At 47.3% G+C, this 23,977-nt stretch overlaps 1 protein-coding gene across 1 annotated transcript in view; it reads right to left on the reverse strand.

The window, feature by feature from the left end:
- Positions 1-23,977, reverse strand: part of LOC138513680 (V-type proton ATPase 116 kDa subunit a 4-like) — a 4,716,919-nt gene that overhangs the window by 4,026,176 nt on the left and 666,766 nt on the right. Inside the window, exon 5 of the mRNA XM_069628745.1 lies at positions 6,626-6,751. Within this exon, the coding sequence (XP_069484846.1) occupies positions 6,626-6,751 (126 nt within the window). The remainder of the gene's footprint in view (positions 1-6,625; positions 6,752-23,977) is intronic.

The raw sequence follows: 23,977 nt of genomic DNA on the forward strand, positions 1-23,977 counted from the left end.
AAATTAAAAATGAAATGAATTAAATGTGGTAACTTGGTAGAGTTTGGGAGCAGGTCAAGTCTGAGAAAGAAAGTTGAATTAAATTAAATTGAACTGGAAGCCTTCTTACCGCTGTTTTGCAACCTGCTCACGGGCAGCTGGATTGATCCGACTCTGTGAAAAGCTTGAATGCGTGTGCATCCAGGTTACAGGCACAAAGCCTAAGGGATAGAAAAGGGGAGGGCAATGGTTGCAAGGCCGCCTCTCATTGGGCCTCGTCAATCGGGAGCCAGGAAAGGCTCGCAACCGACGGGTCTCCTAGTGTGATGGATTGGATTGGTAAATCATGCCTGGCCTCTGTGGGGCTGACATGCTGACTGGCCGGTTCACAACCGATGTATCTCCAACGTTAAGGATTCGATTGGTTGAGGCTGCCAAGTCTCTGTAGGGCTGGTAGTTACGTTTGTGTCATCGGGCGTAAGAGCTAAGTAAATAGGGCTAGAGCTCTTGACGCCAAATGAGTAGATTCTAAAAGTAAATAGAGCGTCCTAGCGGTTGGATTTGAATTTGAAAACGCACCTCACAGCTGAAAAATAGGCATTATTAGAAGGAAGATGGACTGGGCAAGTATTCGGTTCCACGTACTTGGCATATGCTCGCCAAGTACTGATATGGATAGCACCCACATTACCCTTCAGGGTCACCCACGTAAAGTCAAACAATGAGGGCAGGATGGTACTTGTCCAAAGTCTCATGGAACAGGTAGATACATGTTGGGTCAAGACATACGCTCCCAACCAGAGCGCAGCCAAGTTTCTCCAGACACTATATCCCCGATTGGGTCCATATCGAGATAGTACTATGATATGGGGTGGAGATTTTAATTGTACGCTGAATCCTATCCTAGATAGATTAGACAGTAAATACACTAAATCAGTGCAGCCTGCGAGAACATTACAGACTCTTCTGGATTCTTTTGCTTTGGGGGATGCCTGGAGGGTTCTTCACCCAGACACCAAACACTATTCACACTTCTCAGCGCCACACGGAGAACACACAAGAATAGACTGTTTTTTTAGGGCGGGAACTAACACACCATATCAGGCACGCTGAGTATAAAGGGAGGGTCTTATCAGATCATGCTCTGCTTAGTTTATAATGGCAATATGTGCCCCCACGTGCCCCGATACCCACGTGGAGGCTCAGAAGTGAATTACTGAAAGATCCCTTATTTAGAGACAGAATCAAGGACAGTAATAGGGAATACATATCACGCAATCTGGGCAGTGTACCTAGGGCTGGGATCTTCAGGGGAGCATTGGAGGTGGTAGTCAGAGGGGCAGCCATAGCGGGATGCAGCAGTGTCCAGGCAACCATGAATAAGGAATTGTCCTCTGCTGAGGAACAATTGAGAAAATTAGAACAAACTCAAGAGCAGTATCTAAGCAGAAATGCAAAGATTGGGGAATTAAAACAGAAATGTATGGCCTGCTGGGAGAGACTGGGCAAAACAGTTTTGCTAGGTACACAGAGACAGCATATGGAGGGAGATAATAGGAAAAAAGTTTTGCAGCCTGTCAAAGCTTTCCCTTGGCGCTTCCACAACAAATAGTAGTACTAAGCAAAATGGGATAATCTTCAAATGCGCCAACCAGTTTTAGTTTTGTTTTGGTGAGTCGGTTATCAAATGAGGTTCTAACAAAGGTTCAGTTACCAAATATTCTAATACATTTCTGACAAGAGTTCCATTTCCGAAACAGTAACACTATTTTATTTTTTGCAAAGGGTGTTCCTTCACACTTTTTCACTTTGTAGAGAGGTGTTCCTTCACACCCATTATATAAATAGAGTTCAATCAAATGTTCATTGTTCACATTTTTACACTCTAGTTTTGTAATTTCTTCAGTCTGTAATATATTTATAGTTGTAGCAATGGTTCCTTGTGAGGTAATTCCATACACAGTCTTCTAAATCAAAAGTGCAGCTTGGCCATGGTAAGCCATCTGGTGTCCCGCTGTTGCCAGTTGGAAGCAGGAAGGAGATAAACCTGGTCGATTGCTTGCATGGTTATACAAGAACGAAGCACAATGGCGCCCCATACACTCGATAAACACGACACAGGGAGGAGTATGCCACTCTCAGAACTGGGTTAACGATGTGTTTTGCAAATTTTACCAGCACTTGTACCAAGATGGACCCGACATCAGGGACTCACTTAGAGGACGTGCTAGATGAGATTGAGCTGCCGGTGCAGAGTCAGGAGGAAATGGACAGTCTAGAGGCGCCTATAACCTTAGAAGACATACAAAACACGACTACGGGACTGCTGACAGGAAAGACGCCAGGCTCAGATGGACTACATAGTGAATTCTTATAAAGAATACGCACATGAATTAACCCCACACTTGCTCAGTACATTTAATGATTCGTATGAAGTAGGGGGTTCTTCCGCTTAGCCTAATGCAACACAATTAAACCCCTCCTCACACCCCATAAAACCCTGTTGAAACATCTCTTCTAGGCCCCTCACACTGCTTAATCAAGATAACAAGATACTAACATCCATATTGGCGATTAGGGTGAAAAAGGTGATAGCTAAATTAGTGCAGCCAGATCAGACAGGCTATGTCCCGGGACATAGCATGGCCTGGAACTTGCAGAGATTACATCATGTGTTTGACCGGATAGCATCCTGGGAGACCTTGTGTGCCCTAGCTATATTGGACGCGGTTAAAGCGTTTGATTCAGTGAAACAAGATTGGCTCTATGCAACACTACATAGATTTGGTTTTGGACAGACTTATCAAATGGGTCCGATTGGTGTACACTAGACCGATGGCTAGGGTCAAGAGAGGTAGGCACATTTCAGAGGCATGGGAATTAGAAAAGGGTACTAGACAGGGATGACAGCTATCACCGCTACTGTACGTTATAGCTATGGAACCAATTGCCTAGTACCTTAGGAAAGAATACATGGAAGCAGGGATTGAAATAGATGGAGCCAGACATTTGATTTCCTTATATGCTGATGATACGCTCTTATACATTCAGAATCCGGAGGATCATTTGGAATTGCTACTAGAAACTATGGTGCCGTTTGCAACATTGTCAGGGATTACGATAAGAATGGATAAGTCAGCGATATTCCCGATAGCTTTAGAGAGGGATAGTAAGGAACTACCTGTGCTAGCCCTGCAGTGAAAAGTGCGTACCTTCAGATATCTGGGGATTAACGTGTATCATGACCCAGCAGAAGAGCACGCACATAACACTACATCAGAGGTCTTCGAACTGTGAGGCACGCCCCCCCAGGGGGGCGCAGCCGCATCCCAGGGGGGTGGGGGCGAGAGCCCAGCATGGTTTTTTTTTTTTTTTTTTTTAGATTGGAGGAAATGGGCACGGGCAGCTTACATGATCAGACGACCATAAAAGGGCCTTAGGCACCAGTGAAATAGTGGCCAGCAGTTGCAAATGGATATTCAGTCCTTTAGTCACTGACTGTTTGAATAGTACCCAAGGGGGTGTTTTTTGTTCAAATGTAAACAAATTGTGATAGTCAAAGAATATTTATTCAGCAACAATGGTCAAAACGACTAGCTGCATAGTGAAGTAACTCCTCAAAGTGGCCCACATTGGCCAAAAAAGTGGCCCATTTTGACTGGCCTACACTAGCACTTTGCATTTTTGGTACAGTCATCGCCCTATTGCCCTATAGGCCAGTCCAAGTCTGGCGGCTCATCCATAATGGGTGAGGGGACCCACTGGCCCCCTAACCCATTATGGAGGTGCCGAGGAGCCAGCCCAGTGAAACACTGAGCACTCCCTCAGCTGCTTATTCCAGCTGAGGGAGCACTCCTGGGCTGGCTGAACTGTCAAAGGGAAACACTGTTTGCCTTTGATAGTTCAGTTCCCCAGCCACACATAATCACTGAACCATGCAACGCTGGGGGCGTTTTGCTTCACCAGCCTTGCATAGCTCATTGGAAATGTTGGCTGGGGCACTGCATGTATGTATGTGCGAGAGGGTGCTCCTGCACCTCCTCGCACATACGGGCAGAGCAAGCTGGAGCGGGGCATTTTAGCAACCACGCGCAGGCCGCTGCAGAAGGTACGTTTATGGTGATTTATTTTTTATTTAAATATGTTTATGGATGCGTGTATGATTGTGTTATGGGACTGTGGTGGGAGCAGGATGGGCGGGAGCACTGGGATAGTGATGGGAGCAGGGTGGGGAGAGGCCAGGGTATGTACTGGGAGTAGGGTGCGGTGACGGCGCGCAAAAGTTCATCTGGCACATTTGGGTGGGGGCCCGGCCTGCCCAAATTTTGCTGAGGGGGGGCCCAGGCCAAACAAGTTTGAAGACCACTGCTCTACATGCTCTAGAAGGTGTCAAGAGCTCTATGACGTTCTGGGCTAAATTACCCCCTTCAGTGATGGGACAGCATTATTGAAGATGGTGGTGCTTAGTCTTCTGCATTACTTTGTGAACGTCCCGTTCTATATATCTAGATCCTTTAAGACCCTGGAGAGTATCTGTAGAGGCTTCTTCTGGCAGTACGGGCAGAATAGGAGCATTAGCAACTCTATACAGGCCATACAGAGGAGGGCATCAGGGTCCCGCATTTTGAGCTGTACTATATAGCAGGGCAGTTGCAATTTGTAGTTGATTGGCTTGCAGATGACCCCAGCCCAGACACAATGACATTGCAACCCACTGGGCAGAGTTACTTTCGGAAAGAGTTATTGTGGCTCAGGAAGCAATGCGGTGGATGATGGTCACACCTGGGGCCTCATTACATATTAGGCGATAGCCATGTCGCTATTAGTGCCACGGCTACCCCCTACCGCCGTCGGAGTCCGGATAGGCGGTATGGGGACTTACCGGGTCATTCCGACCCTGGAAGACCCGGTAAATCCCTATGCCAATTACCGTTCCCCATTCCCATTTGAGCCCCCATAGGGCTCAATGGGAATGGGGAAGGAGCAAATAACGGTACCGTACCGTTATTTGCTCTGAAGTCCCTCAGCGGGTCTGTCCTTAATGTGTGGTCTGACCACACATTAAGGACGGGACCCGCTGAGGGACCTCGTAGTAGGGCGGTAGGGGATTACGGGCACCGGTGCCGGTAATCCCCTACCGCCTACCGTGTAATGAGGCGCCTGGTGTCCTTAGGAGTGAAGATGTGGGATAGGGCCATGGCAGTGATGGGACTGACTGACCCAATCTCGACACAGATTACACTGTCTCTGTAGTATCACACTTGACGCAGGCAAGGGTGGGAGTTTGTGCATATTGGGAGGCCTGTAGGGTGGCTGCCATAGAAGATTTGCTACAGGATACTGTATACATACCCTTTTCAGAAGTGACCAAACAGACGGGAATCCACTCAGGCCAAATATATTGCATAGCATTATTAAGCAAAACATCACTTGCCGATGGACCGCATAAAAGGAGTTAATGGCAAAACACTTGATAGTGGATGTGCTATATAATATTGCAGAGGGCAGACAGGCTATACTGCGAATATATGACCTACTGTCTAATGGGCCCGCCTCCCCTCTAGTTGTAAGAAACAAATGGGAATAGTCTTTACCAAAATACAATGCGAGGGGATCCTGGGATACCACCAGAAAGTGTCACGAAATGCATGACTGCAGTTTATACAACTGTTAGTGACACATAGGGCATATATATGACGCTGCAACGGATTTCGCAGTTTCCGGGTGCAACGGTGCAGGGCTGCCCCAGGTTTAAAGCGACAGATGCAAGGATGCTACATATGTTCTGGGCATGCCCAGTAGCAGGGTCATACTGGAGGGAGATGGCGAATAAACTACAAAAAGGGGGTGGGGGTAGAAATGGAGGCGCTTTCCCTAGGGGCTTGCCTGTTGGGCCGCTTCCCACGCCTGAAGGGCCGGAATCATGTTACAAAACTAAAGGATCTGGCGTGCATCATGGCCAAACAAGAATTGATATAGCATGGACATCGTCAAAGGGCCCGGGAGCAGAGGATTGTAGAAGGACCTGCACAGGTGGTGGGCAGCAGAATCGGCGGCATGAAAAAGGGCAGCTGGGCGGGACCAGGAAGAGGACACAATGGAGATCAAAGGAGGGGAGGCCTTGCTACATCCTCTGTTCACTAAGGAAGTGATAGAAGATACAGAGGTGAATTGACCTAGATGAGCATGTAAGATACCTGTTTGATAGAGCGCTTATGAGACAGAAGTGAAGCATGCAGGACCAGAGTGTGGGAGTGTTGTCGGAGAGGGAGGGAATGGATATGGGAATGTTAACATGTTAAAGTAACGTTTAAGATATGCCATAATACACAATTGATGACATGTTAAAAAATAAAATCTATAAAAAAAAGACTTGATACTGGGTATCTGCATCTTGCATAAAAAGACGGCAGAAGACAAAATACCTAAGGGTAAAAGCATGTTTTAGAAGGAAATGAATGTTCACAATCATTTTGCCAATTAAGCCTTCAAGGAAGTAGGGATAATGTCACTCAACACACAGCAGCCTGCATGTTTGCATTATTTTTCAAAGCAAAACCATCGAGATTATTGTTGAATCTATAATTCATGAATTTAATATTTGTCCACGGCTGCTACCATTTTCTGCTTATTCATGGTATGGCACCTGAAATAACTGGTCAGCTTCATCCAAGATCATCTTCAACATTGTCAGTTCAAGCAAGTCCTGTTTGAGGGTTGTCCAGTTATTCTTAACTTCAATCACCTGAAGCTCCAGCTGAACCAAATCATTCTGTGGAAAGTAAAAATAGCAAGACAATTACATTCATATTTCTAGATGGATTGTAGAACATTGTAGTGCATTAGTTTAGTTTATTGTTTGCTTGTTAGGTGCTTATACAGTAAACCAATTCTGTTTCAAAGCGCCCACAGGGCAACAGGGAAGGACATGGGAATTGCAATACAATTAAATAAACAAAAAATACAGTGAGGGGAAAGGGGCGAACAAACCTACTATGCCTTGTGAGATTTCAGAACGTGCAAGCACAGCTAAGAAGAGGGCAGTGGGGTAGCTGCTGGGGTGTTCATGCTCGAGGGTGAGCCACAGATGAAGTGCAAGGAATGCTAAGTGCTATGGGGCCAGCTGCGTTGGGTGGGGAAATGTGAGTCTCCAGTGCAGAGGGTGGGCCAAGGCAAGTACTATAGGTAGACAGAAGCTGGGGAGATTGGGTGTGGGTGGTCAAGGACCCAGCGGATGCATAAGGGTCCAAGACACCACAGCGACTGATTAGCAGAAGCAGGAAGAAGGGAAAGGGGAGGAAAAGAGGAAAGTCTTGAGGTGCTTTCGGAACTTAAGGTCCTGCTCAAGATGCAGGGGGAGGGGGAGGGGAAGGCTGTTCCATAGGAGGGATCCAGCTGAGAAAAGTGAACAACCTCCTGCTCTCTGTTTAGCGAAACGCTTTACAAACGGAGTCGGTGACATAGGAACAAAGAGGTCTAGAAGGAGAGTATTTTGAAAGAGTTGCAGATAGAGTGCCGCCCGGCCCCAGACAGCCTTGTGGATGATGCAGAGGGATTTGAATTTGATCCGTGCAGCAACCAGGAGCCAGTGGATATTTTTTAGGTAAGGAGAGATGCAAAACTGATTATGAATCCTCTGTAGGTAGTTATGATTGCTTTGTAGGTGGCAGCATTAGGAAGTTCACAAACAAAATGGTGATAAACGCATGAGAAAAATAAAGGAACAGAATCTTGAAACACTTTCAATATTCGGTAAGTGGACACTGCACATTGTTGTACAATACATTTAAGATTTGATCACAACTGTACACCAATTGACAAATCATGCCTTCAGAAATAGCAAAAATATGTTGGTACTTGTGTGAACTGTCCATCCACTTTCAATTATTCCCTGAACGCAGCCTGTCAGGATTCGCTTTTGGGGAAAGTGGGCAGAACAGGGATAGTTCTCTGCGCAGCAGCAGGCTAGGCTGCAAGGAAGGGGGCAGGAGTGCTGTCAGGAGTCAGGATCAGGTAGTATAGAGAGTGGGGGGTGGAGGTAGTGGGGGTAGGCAGTACAGCGGCAGGAGATTGGGCCCGGCGGGAGAGATGAGGTTGCCGGGGTGTACCCCCCCACATTTAAGGAGGGAGTTGGGTGGGGGAAGGTGGGCAGAGAGATATGGGAGATTTCCATCTCTGCCTGCTGTCACTTTGTGTTCCAGCAGCAGTGGGAATGCATTTGAACCTTTTAATCTGCTTGGTGCCCCAACAGGGCTGGTGCTCGGAGTATCTGGAGACTGTCACAGCAAAGGTGGATGTTTTAATTATATTGGCATGCAGTATTTATGAAAAGGCAGGGCTGATTAGCAGACCTCCCTTTAAGAATAAGGATTACCTGCATTATTTGTTATCAATAAAAGTCATACAAGCTCGGCTTGTAGATGGCAATTTGTCAGAAAATGAATCCAATGAGTAAATGGATCTATAATTTACTGGATACGTTTTAGCCCCTTATTTGTTGTATGTTATACCCCCTAGACATGTAGTGGGCAATTTGCCTGACTAAACAACTACATAAAACGTGGAAGTTAAAAAAAGTCCATATGTTGGGTTCTTCCTTATAGTAGTCAGCTCAAATAGACCGAGATCTGGTAACAGACCTTTTCTCTTGGCTCAAATTGCTACCTCTGCTTCCTGTATACTAATAGAATAAGTGGACAGACAGCTGTGATGTTTGGGTACCTTATAAGAGACCCCTCAACGGCATAAACTGTATAGAGTTGGAAAGTAAGTTACACAAGTGTCAGCAGCTGGAGGTTTACCAGTGATATGATCACCCCAAATTACTTTTTTTTCCAGAAAGATTGATTGCCATGTTCTAGAATAGTCCTTTTCAGACGGTCCCAGATGGCAATTTCTTGACTCTTCTTCTTTACCACAATCAATTTTGTATAACATGTTCTGGGTTTTTTATAGTGGCATGGCACTGGGATGCTGTGACACTGTCACTGTTTAATGAGGTCAGCTATAGCAACTCTACGTTCTGCATCAAACCTTGCTGTCCCTTGTCGTTTATTTATTTTTAACTATTCCATAGGGCTTTGTCAAGAGCAGTATGCCCTTTAATGGAATCTTAAAACTGCCCATATTATCTAAAGGACTCATTGACTTGTCTCCTAAAATGGAAACCATTTGTTCTATTGTTTTAGTGCGTAAATATTGTAAATTGTTATGTTCAATTATTGCCCATTTATTTACATAAGAATTAGGCAATAAACAATCAGTAGTAGATAGCCTACACACACTGAAGTTAGGAGGAGCACAGATCAAAATGAATGGGTCACGATCACTTGATTTTCCTCGGAAACCTCAGAATTCAAAAGCAACGACCAGTGTTCCAAAGTAACTGTACAATAATCAATTACGGAAATGCTCATGGCAGATATAAAATAAGCGTGCAGGTGAATAAAATAGGCATTTACCATTAATTCCCAAAAGAAAAAAAGTTTCCCCACTGTAGTGACTAATATACTCCTAGACCATAGTCCCCTTTACTCAATACTCTATGGGTGTCCCTGCATAGGGACGGGGCCAGTACCTTTCTGCCCTCCAAAGAATGTGCATTACCCCTTTAAATTTGAAACATGTGTGGGCACAGATGTGGATGTCATCCTGCTACACTAGCCCTGCCCTCCTGTGGCTCACCTCATTACCCCAATTCACCTTCTACGTGTCAGACACAAGGCTACTGACGAGCTTGTATTTATTAGGGGGATGGATGGAGGGTTGTATGGAGGAAATGGGACTATGGACTAGGAGTATATCAATCACCATGGCGAGTAACCTTTTCTTACTCCTACTTCCCATCCCCTTTCCTCCATAAAGTACGGGCGATAACACACCCACGATGATGGGAGGAGGACTAATTACTGACTAATGTGCAAACAGGTTTTTTAAAACTGCTTGCCCAAAAGCGGCGTCTGACCAGGAACTGGTGTCTAAGCAATAGCGTTTACAAATGGTTGCGGGAGACGTCCCATGTAGCCGCCTTCCTTGTTACCTCTCAAGGGGCGTGTCTTTGAAACGCTACTGCTGAAGCTTTTGCTTTGACCACACATGCATTACTGCCTGCTGGGGAAGGTTTGTTTTGAAGCTTATAAGTTTCCAAGATAGCTGCAACCATCCATCTGGCTATTGAAAACCAGATAATTTGATTTCCTGAGGAAGAGTCCCAAAATGTGACAAATTGTACATCTGACTTCCTAAACAATTTTTTTCTGCCAAGATAACATTTTAATGTTCGGCATAAATCCACACAGCGTGGAGTTTTTTCTGCTTCGGATTGTGGATTAGGAAAAATGCCAGTAGAATTATTTCTTGATTAATATGAAAATCAGAGACAACCTTAGGCAAGAAGTTATAATACAGGCAAAACACTACTTATTCCCTGCAAAACATTCTGGGCCTCATTCTGACTGTGGTGGTGCAGGAAAAAAGTGGCAGTAACGGAATTACCAGCACGTTCCCCACTCCGCCATACTATGGGTTTAAACCAGCAGTGGGGGATTTACCTCTGGCATGCTGGAGGTAAATCCTCCCAACTTCCGCCAGAAGAAAATCTGCAGTGCTATAGACTCAGAATTAATGGAGACTAACACCGCCACCACCACTTGTAATCCTGCAGTAAATCTGCCAGACCAAGTGGCAGTAACAGTAATTCTGTTGGGCTGTATTCCGGCGGATTTACTGCCAGAATACAGCCCAACTTGTAATGAGGCCCATATATGTTTTGGAAGCAGCCAAAGCATGTATCTCGCAGACCGTGTGAGCCAATGTCAAAGCTAGCAACAGTGCTGTCTTCAACATAACCCATTTTATGTCGGGTGATGCTATAGGTTTGAATGGTTTGTATGCTACTGCCGATAAAACCAAAATAGGGTCCCACATACGGTGACAGCGTCTAATTGGAGGACATTATCTAGCCAAGCCCTGCACATGCCTTTTAATTACAGAATTAGAAGACAAGAATGCCATGTCTTCAGAGGTTCTGAAAGATCCAATGGCCTTCAGGTATGTGCCACAGGTGCCTACCTGGACGCTCAAATGTGCCAAACATGCTGAAAAGAACAGTGCATCATGAAAATAGCATGTGATTGGCCAACATGGTTGCCCTTTGCTCACAAAAATAAAAGCAAGACCATTTGCCATTGGACTGTGCACAGGCTGACACTTTCCTCACTTTCTGAATTAAAGATTTTATTAGTTAGCCCTAAGTCACTGAATGACAGTTCTTCAGTAACCAAGCTGCTAAGGGGCTTAGGTGCCCGGAGCCGGATGGATCACTGTCCTCCCCGCTAGGTCAGCAGATGGTTGTAGTTCAATTGTACTCGACAGGGGTCTCGACTCACTAATTAAATTAGATCCAAATACCACAATCTCGAAGACCAGTAAAATCAATGTGTAGCCGGACAATGAGCGTAATTTGTGAATCACCTTCTGGAGCTGTGGTGTTGGAGGGAACTCATAACACCACAGGTTGTTCCAAGTGGTCTCGAATACATTCCAGAAAGTCACTCTGCCCAGACTGTCCCACAATCGAAACAACGGCACTTGGTGTTCACCTCTGAGGCACACAGGTCTTCCTCTGGATGACCCCAAATCTGAAACGCTGGCTCTACAGCCTCTTGATTCATTTCCCATTCGTAATTGATTCTTTCCAATCTGCTCAGTCTGTGCGCTTCTGTGTTGCTGTTTCCTGGAAGTTGAGCAATCCTTGGCTGCATGCCCTGTGACAGGACCCAATTCCAGATTTCTATCACCAGCCTGCTGAGAAGAGGTGATCTGGTTCCTCCTAGCTTGTTGATATTTATTTATTTTATTGTTCACTTATTAGGCACTTATACAGAAAGCAAATACTGTTTCAAAGCGCCCACAAGGCAACAGGACAGGGACAGGGGATGATAGGCAATTACAATTGAAATACAAAAAAATTAGAAATAAAAGAATACAATGGGGAGGGGAAGACAAACCTATGCCTTGCGAGTGTTAAGAACGTGCAAGTGCAGAAAGGAGAGGGAATGGGATAGGCGGCGTGGTGCTTGTGGGTGAGCAGCAGTTAAAGTGCAATGCAAGGTAAGTGCAGGCCTCCAAGGGTGGAGGGTGAGCCAAGGCAAGTGCTGAGGATAAACAGCAGCTGGGATGATACGGTGTAGGTGGTCAGGGCCCTGAGGATGCATAAGGGCCCTGCACACCAATCGAGCCGCTGTGCGATTAGCAGGGGAGAGTGGGAGGGAAGGAAGAGGGAGAGCGGAAGGTCTTGAGGCTCTTCCAGAATTTAAGAAGGTCTGGCTCAAGACAAAGAGGGAGGGGGAGGCCGTTTCAAAGAAGGGAGCCAGCTGAGGAAAGTGATCAACCACCTGCTCTCTGTTTAGCAAACCGCTTTACACACAGGGAATTGGTGCTAGAGGAACGCAGAGGTCTAGAGGGGGAATATTTAGTAAGAAATAGTTGCAGGTAGTGTGGTCCCCGGCCCAAGACAGCCTTGTGTATGATACAGAGGGATTTGAATTTAATCTGTGAAGCAACCGGGAGCCAATGAAGACTTTGTAGGTCAGGAGAGATGCGGTCCGTTGGCTTGAGGCCAAGGTTAAGTCTTGCTGCCCTATTCTGGATTAGCTGGAGGGGTCTTAGAGTGGGTGAAGAAGGATTCAGGAGGAGGCTATTGCAATAGTCAAGCCTAGAGAGAACCAGGTCCCGGGTAACATTGAGCCTCTCAGAGAAGGTGAGAAAAGGTAGAATTCCTTTGAGAAGGAAGAGTTGAAAGTGGGACTTCTTGGCAATGTCCTGAGTGTGCGGGAGGAAGGAGTGAGAGGAGTCGAAGATGAGTCAGAGGTTTCTGGCTTCAGAAGAAGGAGCAGGGAGAGTGCCCATGGAAGATGGCCAGAGTGAAGGGAGGAAGTAGGGTGCAGGGGTCCGAACAGGAAGGATCTCTGTTTTGCTGGCATTGAGGCAGAGCTCATTATAAGTGCACCAGGCCAGGATGGCATGGAGCCAGTCAGGGATGATGGAAGGTGCAAGGGCGTCCGTGAGAAGTTTGAAGAGTTGTGTGTTGTCAGCATAGCACTGGAAGTTGGGGGTGAAGGAGGAGATGAGGCGTGCCAGCAGAGTAAGGTAGATATTAAAGAGCCAAGGCGAGACAATAGAGCCCTGGGGGACGCCGTAGGTGGAGTAGGAAGTAGACGAGGAGAAGGTGCCCAAGAGGACTTGGGACAAGCGGTCATTTAGGAAGGAGGTCAGCCAGTCCATGGCCGCTCCGAGATACCAAGGGTGTCGTGGAGCCTTTGTATGAGGATGTAGTGGTCGACTATCAAATGCACGGGAGAGATCAAGAAGGATGAGTACAAAAATGGATGTTGAACTGTCCGTCCTAATCAATACTACTCTGTTATTGACAAGAGGCAAGAAATATTATGGCTAGCCAAATTGCCTTCAGCTCTAGGAATTGTTTATGATGGCCTGCTATCCGGAGTTAACAAAATGCTGTGGGCAGAGTGAGTCTGCAATGTGGCTCCCCACCCCTTCATAGAAGAGATTTGTCATGACCACTACTGAATGTGGGGCTTGAGTAGAGGAGCTTCTCTCAAGACATTGGTCACTTCCTTCCACCACCCCAAATCCTCCTTCAAAGAGGTTGGTATTGAGATTATGTCCAATCAGGAACCCCCTCTCTTCGTCCAACAACTTGCATAAATGCAGCTGTAAGATTTTTAACCTCGCCAGATGAACTTTGAAGATATACAATGCCAGCAGCCCTACTATGCATTAGTATGCTAAGCCTTTCCTGGGTGGGTAACGCCATTTGTTTCAGCGTATCCCATCAGACAACAAGAAATATTAGAGTCTGGCAAGGTGCCAAATCCCATTTTCCGAGGTTGATTGAAAAACCTAGATTTCACAAAATCTCTATTGTGCTTTGCTTCCTCTAGAGAACTGGCCGGACTAGCCAGTCGTCCAGATAAGGGTATATATACATGATGACCACAGCATTCATTATCTTGGTGACGACATGTGGGGCTGAGATGAGGCCAAAAGGGAGAACCTTGTATTGAAAATGGTTCCCCTTGAACTGCAGAAAACGTTAATGTGTTTGACACATAGGGATGCGTAGATATGCGTACTTCAAGTCCAGGGAGCACATCCAATCTCCCTCACAGAGTGCCACAGCAATGTGCTCTACCCTCACCATCTTGAATTCTTCTAGGGAAATGGCAAGGTTGAGGTAGGACAAATCCAGCACAACTGGTTCTTTTTTGAGATTGCAAATATCTTGGGAGTAGAAACCGTGTCTCTTGTCCGATAAGGGAACCTGTTTCACTCCTTGGTTTTGGATGAGCTGTGCTACAGAGCCTATCTGCAGCAGTGGGGTGAGAAAAAGGTACTTGCAGTGGCAGAAGAAGTCAAACCTCTGTAGAAACCACTGACACAAGCCATAGATCTTTGAAGAGGTGACATCATGCATGACTGTGCAGAACCAGCCTGCACCCTGAACATGTGCTTTCGACTTGGACACCAACCTCATGGTTTTTTGGGGCCAGAGGCTGTTAGGCAGAATTATATGCAGTATCCTTTGGGAACACCATACACAATTAAGACTACAAGTGACAGTACAAATTCACCTTTGGTACAAGCCTGTACTACACAGTAAAGTGGTAACAATGGCTGAGCAGCCAGACTTATCTCAAGAGTAAGTGAGCATTATCAATAGTTACACAAAGGACAGCAATTACTATGATTCAAACAAACACTGACTCAAGGTTTCTGAGTAAAAGAATAAACATTTATTTACACATCAGTTATTAAACATTTCACTATTATCGAGCAGTTGAAAAATCATGATACGAATACACTACACGGCACCCAATAGATTCTGGACAAGTTAGGCTCAAAATGAAGTGTGAGCAAAATGGCACTCCAGCAATTTAAAAGGGAGGGAAAGACAAAGTTAGACAGAAATTGAGCAGCACCAACAAGTAAATAAGTAGGGCAATCTAGAAAAAGGAAATACAGTAAGGAAATCAAATTAAAGGGGCCTGGCCCAAAGTCAATGGACCAAAGTCTTTGCAGAGCATCACACAGTTCAGAGTAGTTCATGGTTAAGTCTTTGCCAAGAGTACAGAACGAAGTTGGTCAGATGAAAAGTTACTTTAAAGAATAAAGAAGGACAAGCCCTCGGATTGGTGAAAGATTTCACACACTTTCACCGCGGCTGGACGAAACTAACAACCGGGTTAGCACAGTACCTTTAGAGCAGAAGAATGCTGTAGCTGAGGCAGACGTTCCTGGCAGGTCCTGCAGGCTCACGGTTCCTGACGTGACTGTCGGACTGACAAGGAGGAAGACTGCAGGGTCCTGCACTACCCAGGGAAGACACCAGCAGCAGAGCACAGCAACGAATAAAAGGTGCGCTCCTTAAAACCCAAGCAGGGTTCGATCCTCCTGGCTATCTGGTTCACTGTAGCTCTGTACAGCAAATTCGACCAGAGGGGGGGGGCTTGGCTTGCAGCTTAGCGAACTGTTTGTTCCCACCAGCTCAAGGGGAGAAGATTCCTTGCAGATCTTCCCTGTCGTCGAAGTTTGAAGATTCGGACCCACAGCAGGGCTTAACCGGGAGGTTCAGTCGTGGTAGAGGTCCTCTTCTGTTAGCTTCTCTTCGGTTCTCATGATCCAGTGGCGACTCTGCCTTTCCAGCACCAGAGACCTGCTTTTTATGCAGTTTTCCCCCCTTCACACATCCTGGCTGTCAATCACACAGCAGGGTGGCTGTCCCGCCGGGACAGTCACCACAGCCAATCATACCAGAGTGCAACATGGGTCTCCAAGGAGACCCTGTGCAGGGAGTCTCAAACCCCTCCCTCACATCCTGTCCCCCTCAGACATTCAGGCGCTTGAGGAGGGCTTCTGTGCAGAAGCCCGCTGAAGGTCGGCCAACAAAGGAATCAAACCTGGTTTGGCGTGCAGAGAAAAACACGAGAAATACTTTTACAAAAAGAAATGGCGAATAAACCCAGCCGGAACCGTATAAAAACATATATGGTCTAGCGGATTTAAGTTTGAGGCTACCAAGATAGCCTTAAACAATACCAGGGCTATATAAAATAACCGCAGTAGCAAAAATAGGGTAGTTACCACTGCCACCAGCCAAATCTTAATGAAAAGGGAACGAAACAATGTTCCATGAGAAACAGACAAAAAGGGGTAACTATTAACCCTTTCCAGAACTCTATGAAAGATAGTTTGTACTCGGTCTGTGAGTTTAAAAAGACTAATAAAGTCAATGGCAACTTTTTTTTACATGTTCTGGAAGAGACTAGTCAGTCCCAGAAAATGGAGTCGGAGTTGGGAAGTCTGAAAGAGACAACCCTGGGTCACTGCACTGAAGGTGCTGTGTAACACACAGTAAAAACATTATGTCTATGGAGTAGGTGAGGCTCCACAGTCTATGAACACAAGTAAATGTTAAACACACACAGCAAAACACATGTAAGAGTGGGGAAAAAGGCTCACACTCTTACCAGGTGAAAAAAATAAATCCTAGAAATCCAGCAAAGCTGCTGAGGGACTCAGTAGGTAAGGGGAATTAGCCATTCTGGAGAATTCTCCCTAACAGGCTGGTTAAGGGAAGGGGCCACGTGCAAACTAGATGATCTCCCCCCCCCCCCCCCCGATTCCCCTCCCAGAAAAAACTCAGAAGCCACCAAATGACCATGACGTTTGATCAGTCCTGGATTGAGACAGAGAAGGATCTCAATGTGGGTTTAAAAAGAATTGCCAACAATTTGGATGTTTGGGTTTCTTCTTTGTTAATTCTTCATCTGTCGATGAATGGAACAAATTATAGCCTTCAAAGGGTACATCTACAATACGTTCCTGAACATCTGTGTTGAATTTAGTGGCATGCATTCAAGCTGTAAAGCGCTCATCTATGCCTACACGTATCCCTCGAATGGCTATACCGTTAAGTGCTACTAAAGTCCCTAGGATGTCTTGAGCTACTAATTTTGCAAGACCTACTTTGAAAGCCGCCTGCCTGTCAGTTGCGAGATCTGGTAGAAAATCTGCAATTTCTCTCCACAACCTTTCATTGGACACTGCTAATATAGCAGATACATTGGATTGTCTCAGATGAAGGCCTGAATTGAGATACATCTTTTTTCCATAAGCCTCTAAAATGTTGTCTTCTATTGGTAAAAACAAAGCAGAAGCGTATTCAGTCGATGTTGCTGCTACTAGCTTAAAGTACAATGATCCCTCTGCCACTACTGAAGCCTGGGGCTGCGGCTGAGCTGACAGCATCATAAGTTCTCCTACTATTTGTCTGAACTTAGGATCCAGTCTTTTGTAAATTCGAGGTGTAGCATGGGGTTCGAGGTTTTACCATACATTTTTGGTCAGTGCTGCCACCTCTTTCTGAAGGGGAATCCTTGTTCTTTTATTATTTCTGTGAGCACTTCTGCCTCCTAGCTGATCCTGTTGGGGCAGAGGGACCTCTAAAAACTCTGCCAAACCTTTGATAACGGGTGCTGAAACCAAGGCATCCAGCTTGTCGTACTCATCAGTGTCAGCTTGCTGTGGGTCTGCTTTGACAGGAGACACTGATCCTCCTGTGGGGCAATAACAAAGTTCCTCACCGTAGTGACTACCTCACTCCTAGTCCATAGTCCCCATTCCTCCATACTTGTGGGACATTCCGTCCTTCGGGATGGGACGTAGCACTTTTGTTAAAAAGCATCAAAAATTAATAATTTTTGTCCTTGTTTTATTTTTACGTGGGGCCACCGCACATGGCCGTAACCTCGCCCTCCTGAGCTTCTGTTACGCTCACCTGGCTCCCACAGGGGCGTCGATCGGACCCGGACAGCTGCGACCTCCTCCAACGTGAAGGGTAGTGCAGAGATGACAGACTGGACAGCCTAATCTCGTCTGCTTGACCCGTAGAAGTATACTCCTGCAAGTGGAGAAAGGGATTTAGCCACCCGTGGATTTTAGCAATGGCACCCCACTGTTCTCCCCACCAATCACCACCGATATTCACTTTCAGTAAGCTCACCTTATGTTTGTAAATGATGAGCACTCCATCCTGCGTGAAATGCAGGGGCGCGTAGATACCAGTTACTTCACTGGTTTGAAGGCGTTGCAAGAGTTCCGGATGAATATTGACTCTGAGGTTCCAGGAGAGAACCCGCAAGTATAAAGTTCAAAAGAGTTCAATATGTCCGATGTTCACTCTTGTACATTCCTTTGTGTTGCAGCTGGGTCCAAGGGAAGATTGTCTTGTGGCAGCTGATGGTGTTCAGATAAGAGTCTGTTCTACCCAACACTGTCCGGCAAAAGATGTGTGTGTTTAAATTGTGTGGTTTCTCTCTCCTTACGGGTGCGGCGTAAGAAGTTGAGGTTTGTTACAGAATAATGCCTCCGTTTGTTAATCAGGTAAGTCTATGGTGGAGAGGTTGTATTTGTTGGCTCTCTCGGCTCACCTTATGTTTCTTTTGTACCCTAGATGGTGGAATTTGGCGGAGAAAATGATGGAGGCTGCGCCGGATCGAAAAATGCTGCGAGGACTGGTGAGTATGGCGCGGCACTGCAGCTGGCGATGTGACGCGTGTAGAATAATGTCCTTTTCAAGTTCAAAGACGCGATGGATCCGGAATTCAGGTAAGGATTGGAATAATATCTGTTTTCTAACCTTTCCTCCTTTCTTCTATAGCTAGGAGCTCTGGATTCGAGACGGGCGTGGCTGAAGACTGGATGCTGACTGCAGGCACAGTGAGCGTTACGCTGCTGGATGCAGAATAACGCGAAGCATGTGCTTCTGTTCGGGCGTGGTTTAAATAGCCTCCAAAGTAGTTCCAGGTAAGAAGTCCCTAGAACCACACCCGAGTAAAAAATAGTCCCTGTAGTAAAATAGTCCCATCCAGGCCTCACGTTGGCTTGGATTCATTTGCATCATGGTCTGCATGAGGTAAGAAAAGTCTATGAGCCTGGCGCCTATGGCGCCAGGACTGAACCCAGACAGCCCCCAGCCAGGGCTGCTGGGGTTTTATTAAAAATTGGATGCCTGCTCCCGGGGCTGATGGGCTTGATCCGGATGCCCGGGGGTAGGCATCACGACAGCTTCGCCCCGCGCATTGCCCTTCAGTCCTTTTCTATCGCCAGGTCTGAGACCCTTTAAGCAATAATAGAGGATACTTTTTAGAGGGGACAGCGGGCGGGCGTATGGAGGAAAGATGAATATGGACCAGGAGTAAGGTAGCCACTACGGTGAGTAACTTTGTTATACACCTACGTCCCGTCCCCTTTCCTCCATACTTGTGGGAGATTCCCCAAGCACAACCATAGGTAGTACGGGTGGATGGAAAATCCATTTACTGGAATAGGTTTTTGAGTACAGCCTGGCCAAATTGGACATCAGCCCTGGAGCTCAGGTCCAAACAGTAATGCTTACAAAAAGCAGATGGGGAGGCCCATGTAGCCGCCTTGGCAATGGACTCCCAAGGGACAAACTTTTGGAAGACAACAGCAGCCGCTTTGCCATGGACTAGATGTGCGTGAATGCCCTTTGGTGTTTGAAGGCCCTGAACAGTATAGGCCTCTGAAATAAACGAGGCAATCCAGCGGGAGATGGTTGCCTTGGAAGCTGGTTTCCCCTTCGGATCTCCGAATGTAACAAGCAGCTGAGAGGAGCCTCTGTGCTCACTCGTTCTATCGATGTAACATTTCAAGGCTCTCCCAACATCGAAGTCATGCAAAACTCTCTCGGCATCAGATGCCGGGTCAGGGAAAAATACAGGCAAGGAGATCGATTGGTTCAAATGAAAATCGGTAACCACCTTTCGCAGGAAGGAAGGATGATGTAGCACAACCTTGTCCTTGTGGAAAGTGAGAAACGGGTGTTCGACAGAGCTTGGAGCTCGCTTACTCGCCTTGCTGATGTAATTGCAATCAGAAAACCAACCTTCCAGGAGAGGTACTTAAGATCGCTAGTTGCCATGGGTTCAAACAGCTTAGGACTTAATGCGGTAAAGACCACATTTGGGATGAGGAGTCCGAACCAGTGGGAAGAGATGTAGAAGCCCCCCAAAATGATCGGGGGAAGTACCGACAGATGCTGTAGTTCCGGAAACCAGAATCTGGCTGGCCACCAAGGAGCCATTAGCAGGAGAGTGCAGTTCGATGCAGTCCTGAGCTTGCAGAGTGACCGATGAATCAGAGGTAAGGAGGGAAGGCATAAGCCCTCATGTTGTCCCACGGAATCTCGAGGGTGTCCCCCAGGGAGGACTCCCTGAGCCCGTCCCTGGGCGCATAAAGAGGACATTTCTTGTTTGAAGAAGTTGCAAACAAGTCCGCCTCTGGGGTCCCCCACTGATGGAAGATGTTGGAGGACATTGCTGTTCATTTCCCACTCGTAACTGGCTGCCGACTGACGGCTGAGTGAATCCGCAGCAACCTTGATGCGACACGGGATGTGTACAGCTTGGAGCCACACATTGTGCTGGATAGCCCAGTCCCAAATTTGTATAGCAAGATCCACATGCAGAGGAGACATGGTGCCACACAGCTTGTTGATATAAAACATTGCCACAGAGTTGTCCGTGTGAATGCGGACTACACTGTTGGTGATAGACGGTTGAAATGCCTTAAGCGCCAGGAACACAGCAAGGAGTTCCAGGTAATTGATATGAAACTGCCCATCTTGAGGCGTTCACAAATCGAATACTTTGAGGTGATGTAACGTTGCTGCCCACCCCAGAAGGGAGGAGTCTGTTGTAACCGTTACTTGTGGGCAGGGCTCCTGAAAGGAGGTCCCCACAGAAAGGTTGCTGGCAGTAGCCCACCATTGTAGATCCGCCCTCATGCAGGATGGAACTGGAATCATCTTGGAATCTGGATCCGAAGCCTGGGACCAGCAGCTCCGAAGAACTAGCTGAGTGCGCCTCATTTTCAGATGTGCAAGAGGTAGAGCTAACACGCAAGAGGCCATGAGACCCAGAAGTCTCAGAAACCACCAGGCCGTCATGTGCGATGACTGGAGGAAAAGTTGGCACGTGGTCGACAGGTCTGCAATCCTGTTTGTAGTTAGGAACTGCTTGGTACTGACCGTATTCCAACGTAAACCCAGAAAAATCAGGTCTTGAGCGACTGTCATGGATGATTTTTGCCAATTCACTGACAGCCCAAGATGGAACAGGAGCTGAAGGAGTGAATGAAGATTGGTTGAAGCCATCAGTGGGCAAGGACTGCACAGGAGCCAATCGTCTAGGCATGGGTACACATGAACCCCCTGCAGTCTGAGGAATGCTGCAATGACTGACATCTTCGTACATGCAGTGTCGAGCTGAGACCAAACTCACGAAACTGGAAGTATTCTGCTCCCATGGAGAACCGCAGATATTTTCAATGCAGGCTCCAAATTAGAATGTGCATGTATGCATCCTGGAGGTCTACTACGCTGAGCCAGTCGCCCTTCCGGAGAGGGGACTTTATCTGGGAGGGCGTAATCATCTTGAGTTTCTCTTGGGAAAGAGAAAGATTGAACTTGGAAAGATTGAGGATAGTGCGCAGGCCAGCCTTGTTGGATTTGGGCACTGAACAGACGGAAGTCGAAGCCCTCCCCTTGCTCCCTGAGGGGAACAGGCTCCACCGGGCTGAGGTCTAGAAGTTTCTGTACCTCGCCTCTGAAGGAGGGCGACCCCGTCTGCTGAAAGGGAGGGTTGAAGGGCGGTGTAGGGGGAAAGGGCAAGCAAAAGTCCGCCCGAGCAACTGACAAAACCCATCGGTCTTGGGTAATAGTCTGCCACGCCTTCAGATAAGACGAAATTCGTCCTCCCAACGGAGTCTCGTGCGACAGACAAAAAAAATAATTTGGACAATTTGTCAGCAGGGCGACAAAATGTCCCAGGAGAAGAGGCTGCTGGCCGAGAGAAAAACTGGCCACTTTGCCGCTGTTGCTTACGGTGAGGCCCGACAGCTGGAGCATCAGATCGGCATGCACGGCGATCTTGAAAACCCCTGAATCCAGAGAAGGACCATGTTTAGGACCCTGCCCTCTGTATATAAGGGGCCTTAGCTGGAGCTTTCGCCAGGACCGATAAAGACTTGGCTGTCTGAGTGCTTGCCTTAGTCTTGGCAAGCCCCTCATCGATGAAGGAATGAAACAATTCCTTACCATCAAAAAGAAGATCAAGCATCCAATCTTGAACTTCTTTTGAGAACTTCTTAGCATGGAGCCACGCGTAGGGGGAGATGTCGACCCCGAGCATGAAGCCACGAGCAGGGAAGGGTCCACGTGATGTGCCACAGCCTCCAGTGAACCCCGTGCCAGAACCTTGGTATCCGACAAACCCGCTTTGAAGTCTTTGAGCGTATCCGCAGGAATTTATTCCTGGAAGTCGGTTAGCTCCCTCCACAGCATGACATTGGCAGCCGCCAGGATCACCTCAGTGTTTGCCTGATGATGCTGGAGAGCCGAATTGGAAAATACTTTCTTCCCAATGGCGTCAAGAAGCTTGTCCTCAGAGAGGATTTGAGCCGCTGCAGTGGAGGATGTAGAGGCTAGCTTGGACTGGAGGGTAGCTGCTGCCATCACTGTCGACGAAGGGAGCGGACAAGCAGACAAAGACATGTCCTCAAAAGTATGAAGTTTGTACCGAGCGTCAATCTTTTTGTTGAGATGCTGCCCGGAATGAAGTTTCTCCCAGACCTTGCAGGCCTCAGCCAAAACGTCCTTTTAAAGGAACAGGCCGGTGCGCTTCTCAGTTGACAGAATGAAGGCCCCCGGAAAGCACCTCCTCTTGTGCAGCTGGGGCCTCAGGTAATGGAATATCAAGCAGGACCATCATATCCAGCACCCAGTCGTGAAAAGCTCTAATAGAGCGGGCGGCTCATCGCTGTACTGGTCTGCCTGATCCTCGTCCAGTGAAGCAGGAGCAGAGGACTGATCTGCTGCACCTACTGCCTCGGGTGCTAAAGTGCTGTTGGGCCGCGCTCCCCGATTTTTCTCTACCGTGGATAGTGGAGGAAGTTGTGGAGGAGGTCCGACAGGAAGAGGTGGCGGCAGAGGCGGCGCCACCAGTACCTGCGTGGGATCTTTTGGAGTAGAAGACAGTACAGGATGTCTAGGATACATTTCCCTAAACAGATCCTTCACAGGATCAGAATGCATCAGCATCAGAAATTTCCCAAAAACACATCCTCAGAAGGAGGTCTAGGTGCTGGAGTGGGCAGAGGCCGTTCGGAAGGGGCATACCCTCATGCACGCAATAAGGATGGTTGCCAGGATGGGCCTCCACCAACTGGGACCACATAGATTAAGGGTGCAGATGCAGGAGGAAGCAAGAGTGTATGAGGCAGCGGTGCCCGAGCACACCAATCCATTGGAGGGCGGAACAGGTTCTTATCCACATATCGTGGAAAAGGCTGCTCTGCCCCAAAAGGAGGCCCCCAGCACCAGCTGTAGTGAATGTTGGTATAAGAGAAGTGGACAAAAGGGCTGCTGTGGTCTGTGGAGGTTGGGCTGCCATTTTGTCATCACCTGAGGAGAACTGTGTCACAGGAACAAGGGAGGCAATAGTCTTCTAAGGGGAGTCAGGGGCCTCATGTGATGTGCCATTTTAGCCTTAATGTAAGGTGCCTCAGCAAAGCCGGTACTGGCAGATCTAGGGTGTTTACTCGACACCTTATGGACTGCCCCAGAATTAGCCTCAAGTGGAGGATCCTCAGCAGAGCCGGTACTGGAAGGTCTGTGGTGCGTGACTGCCTTCTTTGCCCCCTCAACAGAACTGGTATCACCACGGCCATGGGACGGCTGAGGGATGTACCTCGTAGCCAGTACCCTCGAAGAAGGTACCTCAATTCTGCCGGTTTCCAACTTAGCCCCAATGAGGGGAACCTGGGGTTTAACCCCAGTAAGTTTAGCCACCTTGAGAGGGGCCTCGAGCCGAGACTCGGTTCGGTTAGTTCCAGA

The sequence above is a fragment of the Ambystoma mexicanum genome, chromosome 12 (genome assembly GCF_040938575.1).
Source record: "Ambystoma mexicanum isolate Mex_15411 chromosome 12, UKY_AmexF1_1, whole genome shotgun sequence".
NCBI classification, from domain to species: Eukaryota; Metazoa; Chordata; class Amphibia; order Caudata; family Ambystomatidae; genus Ambystoma; species Ambystoma mexicanum.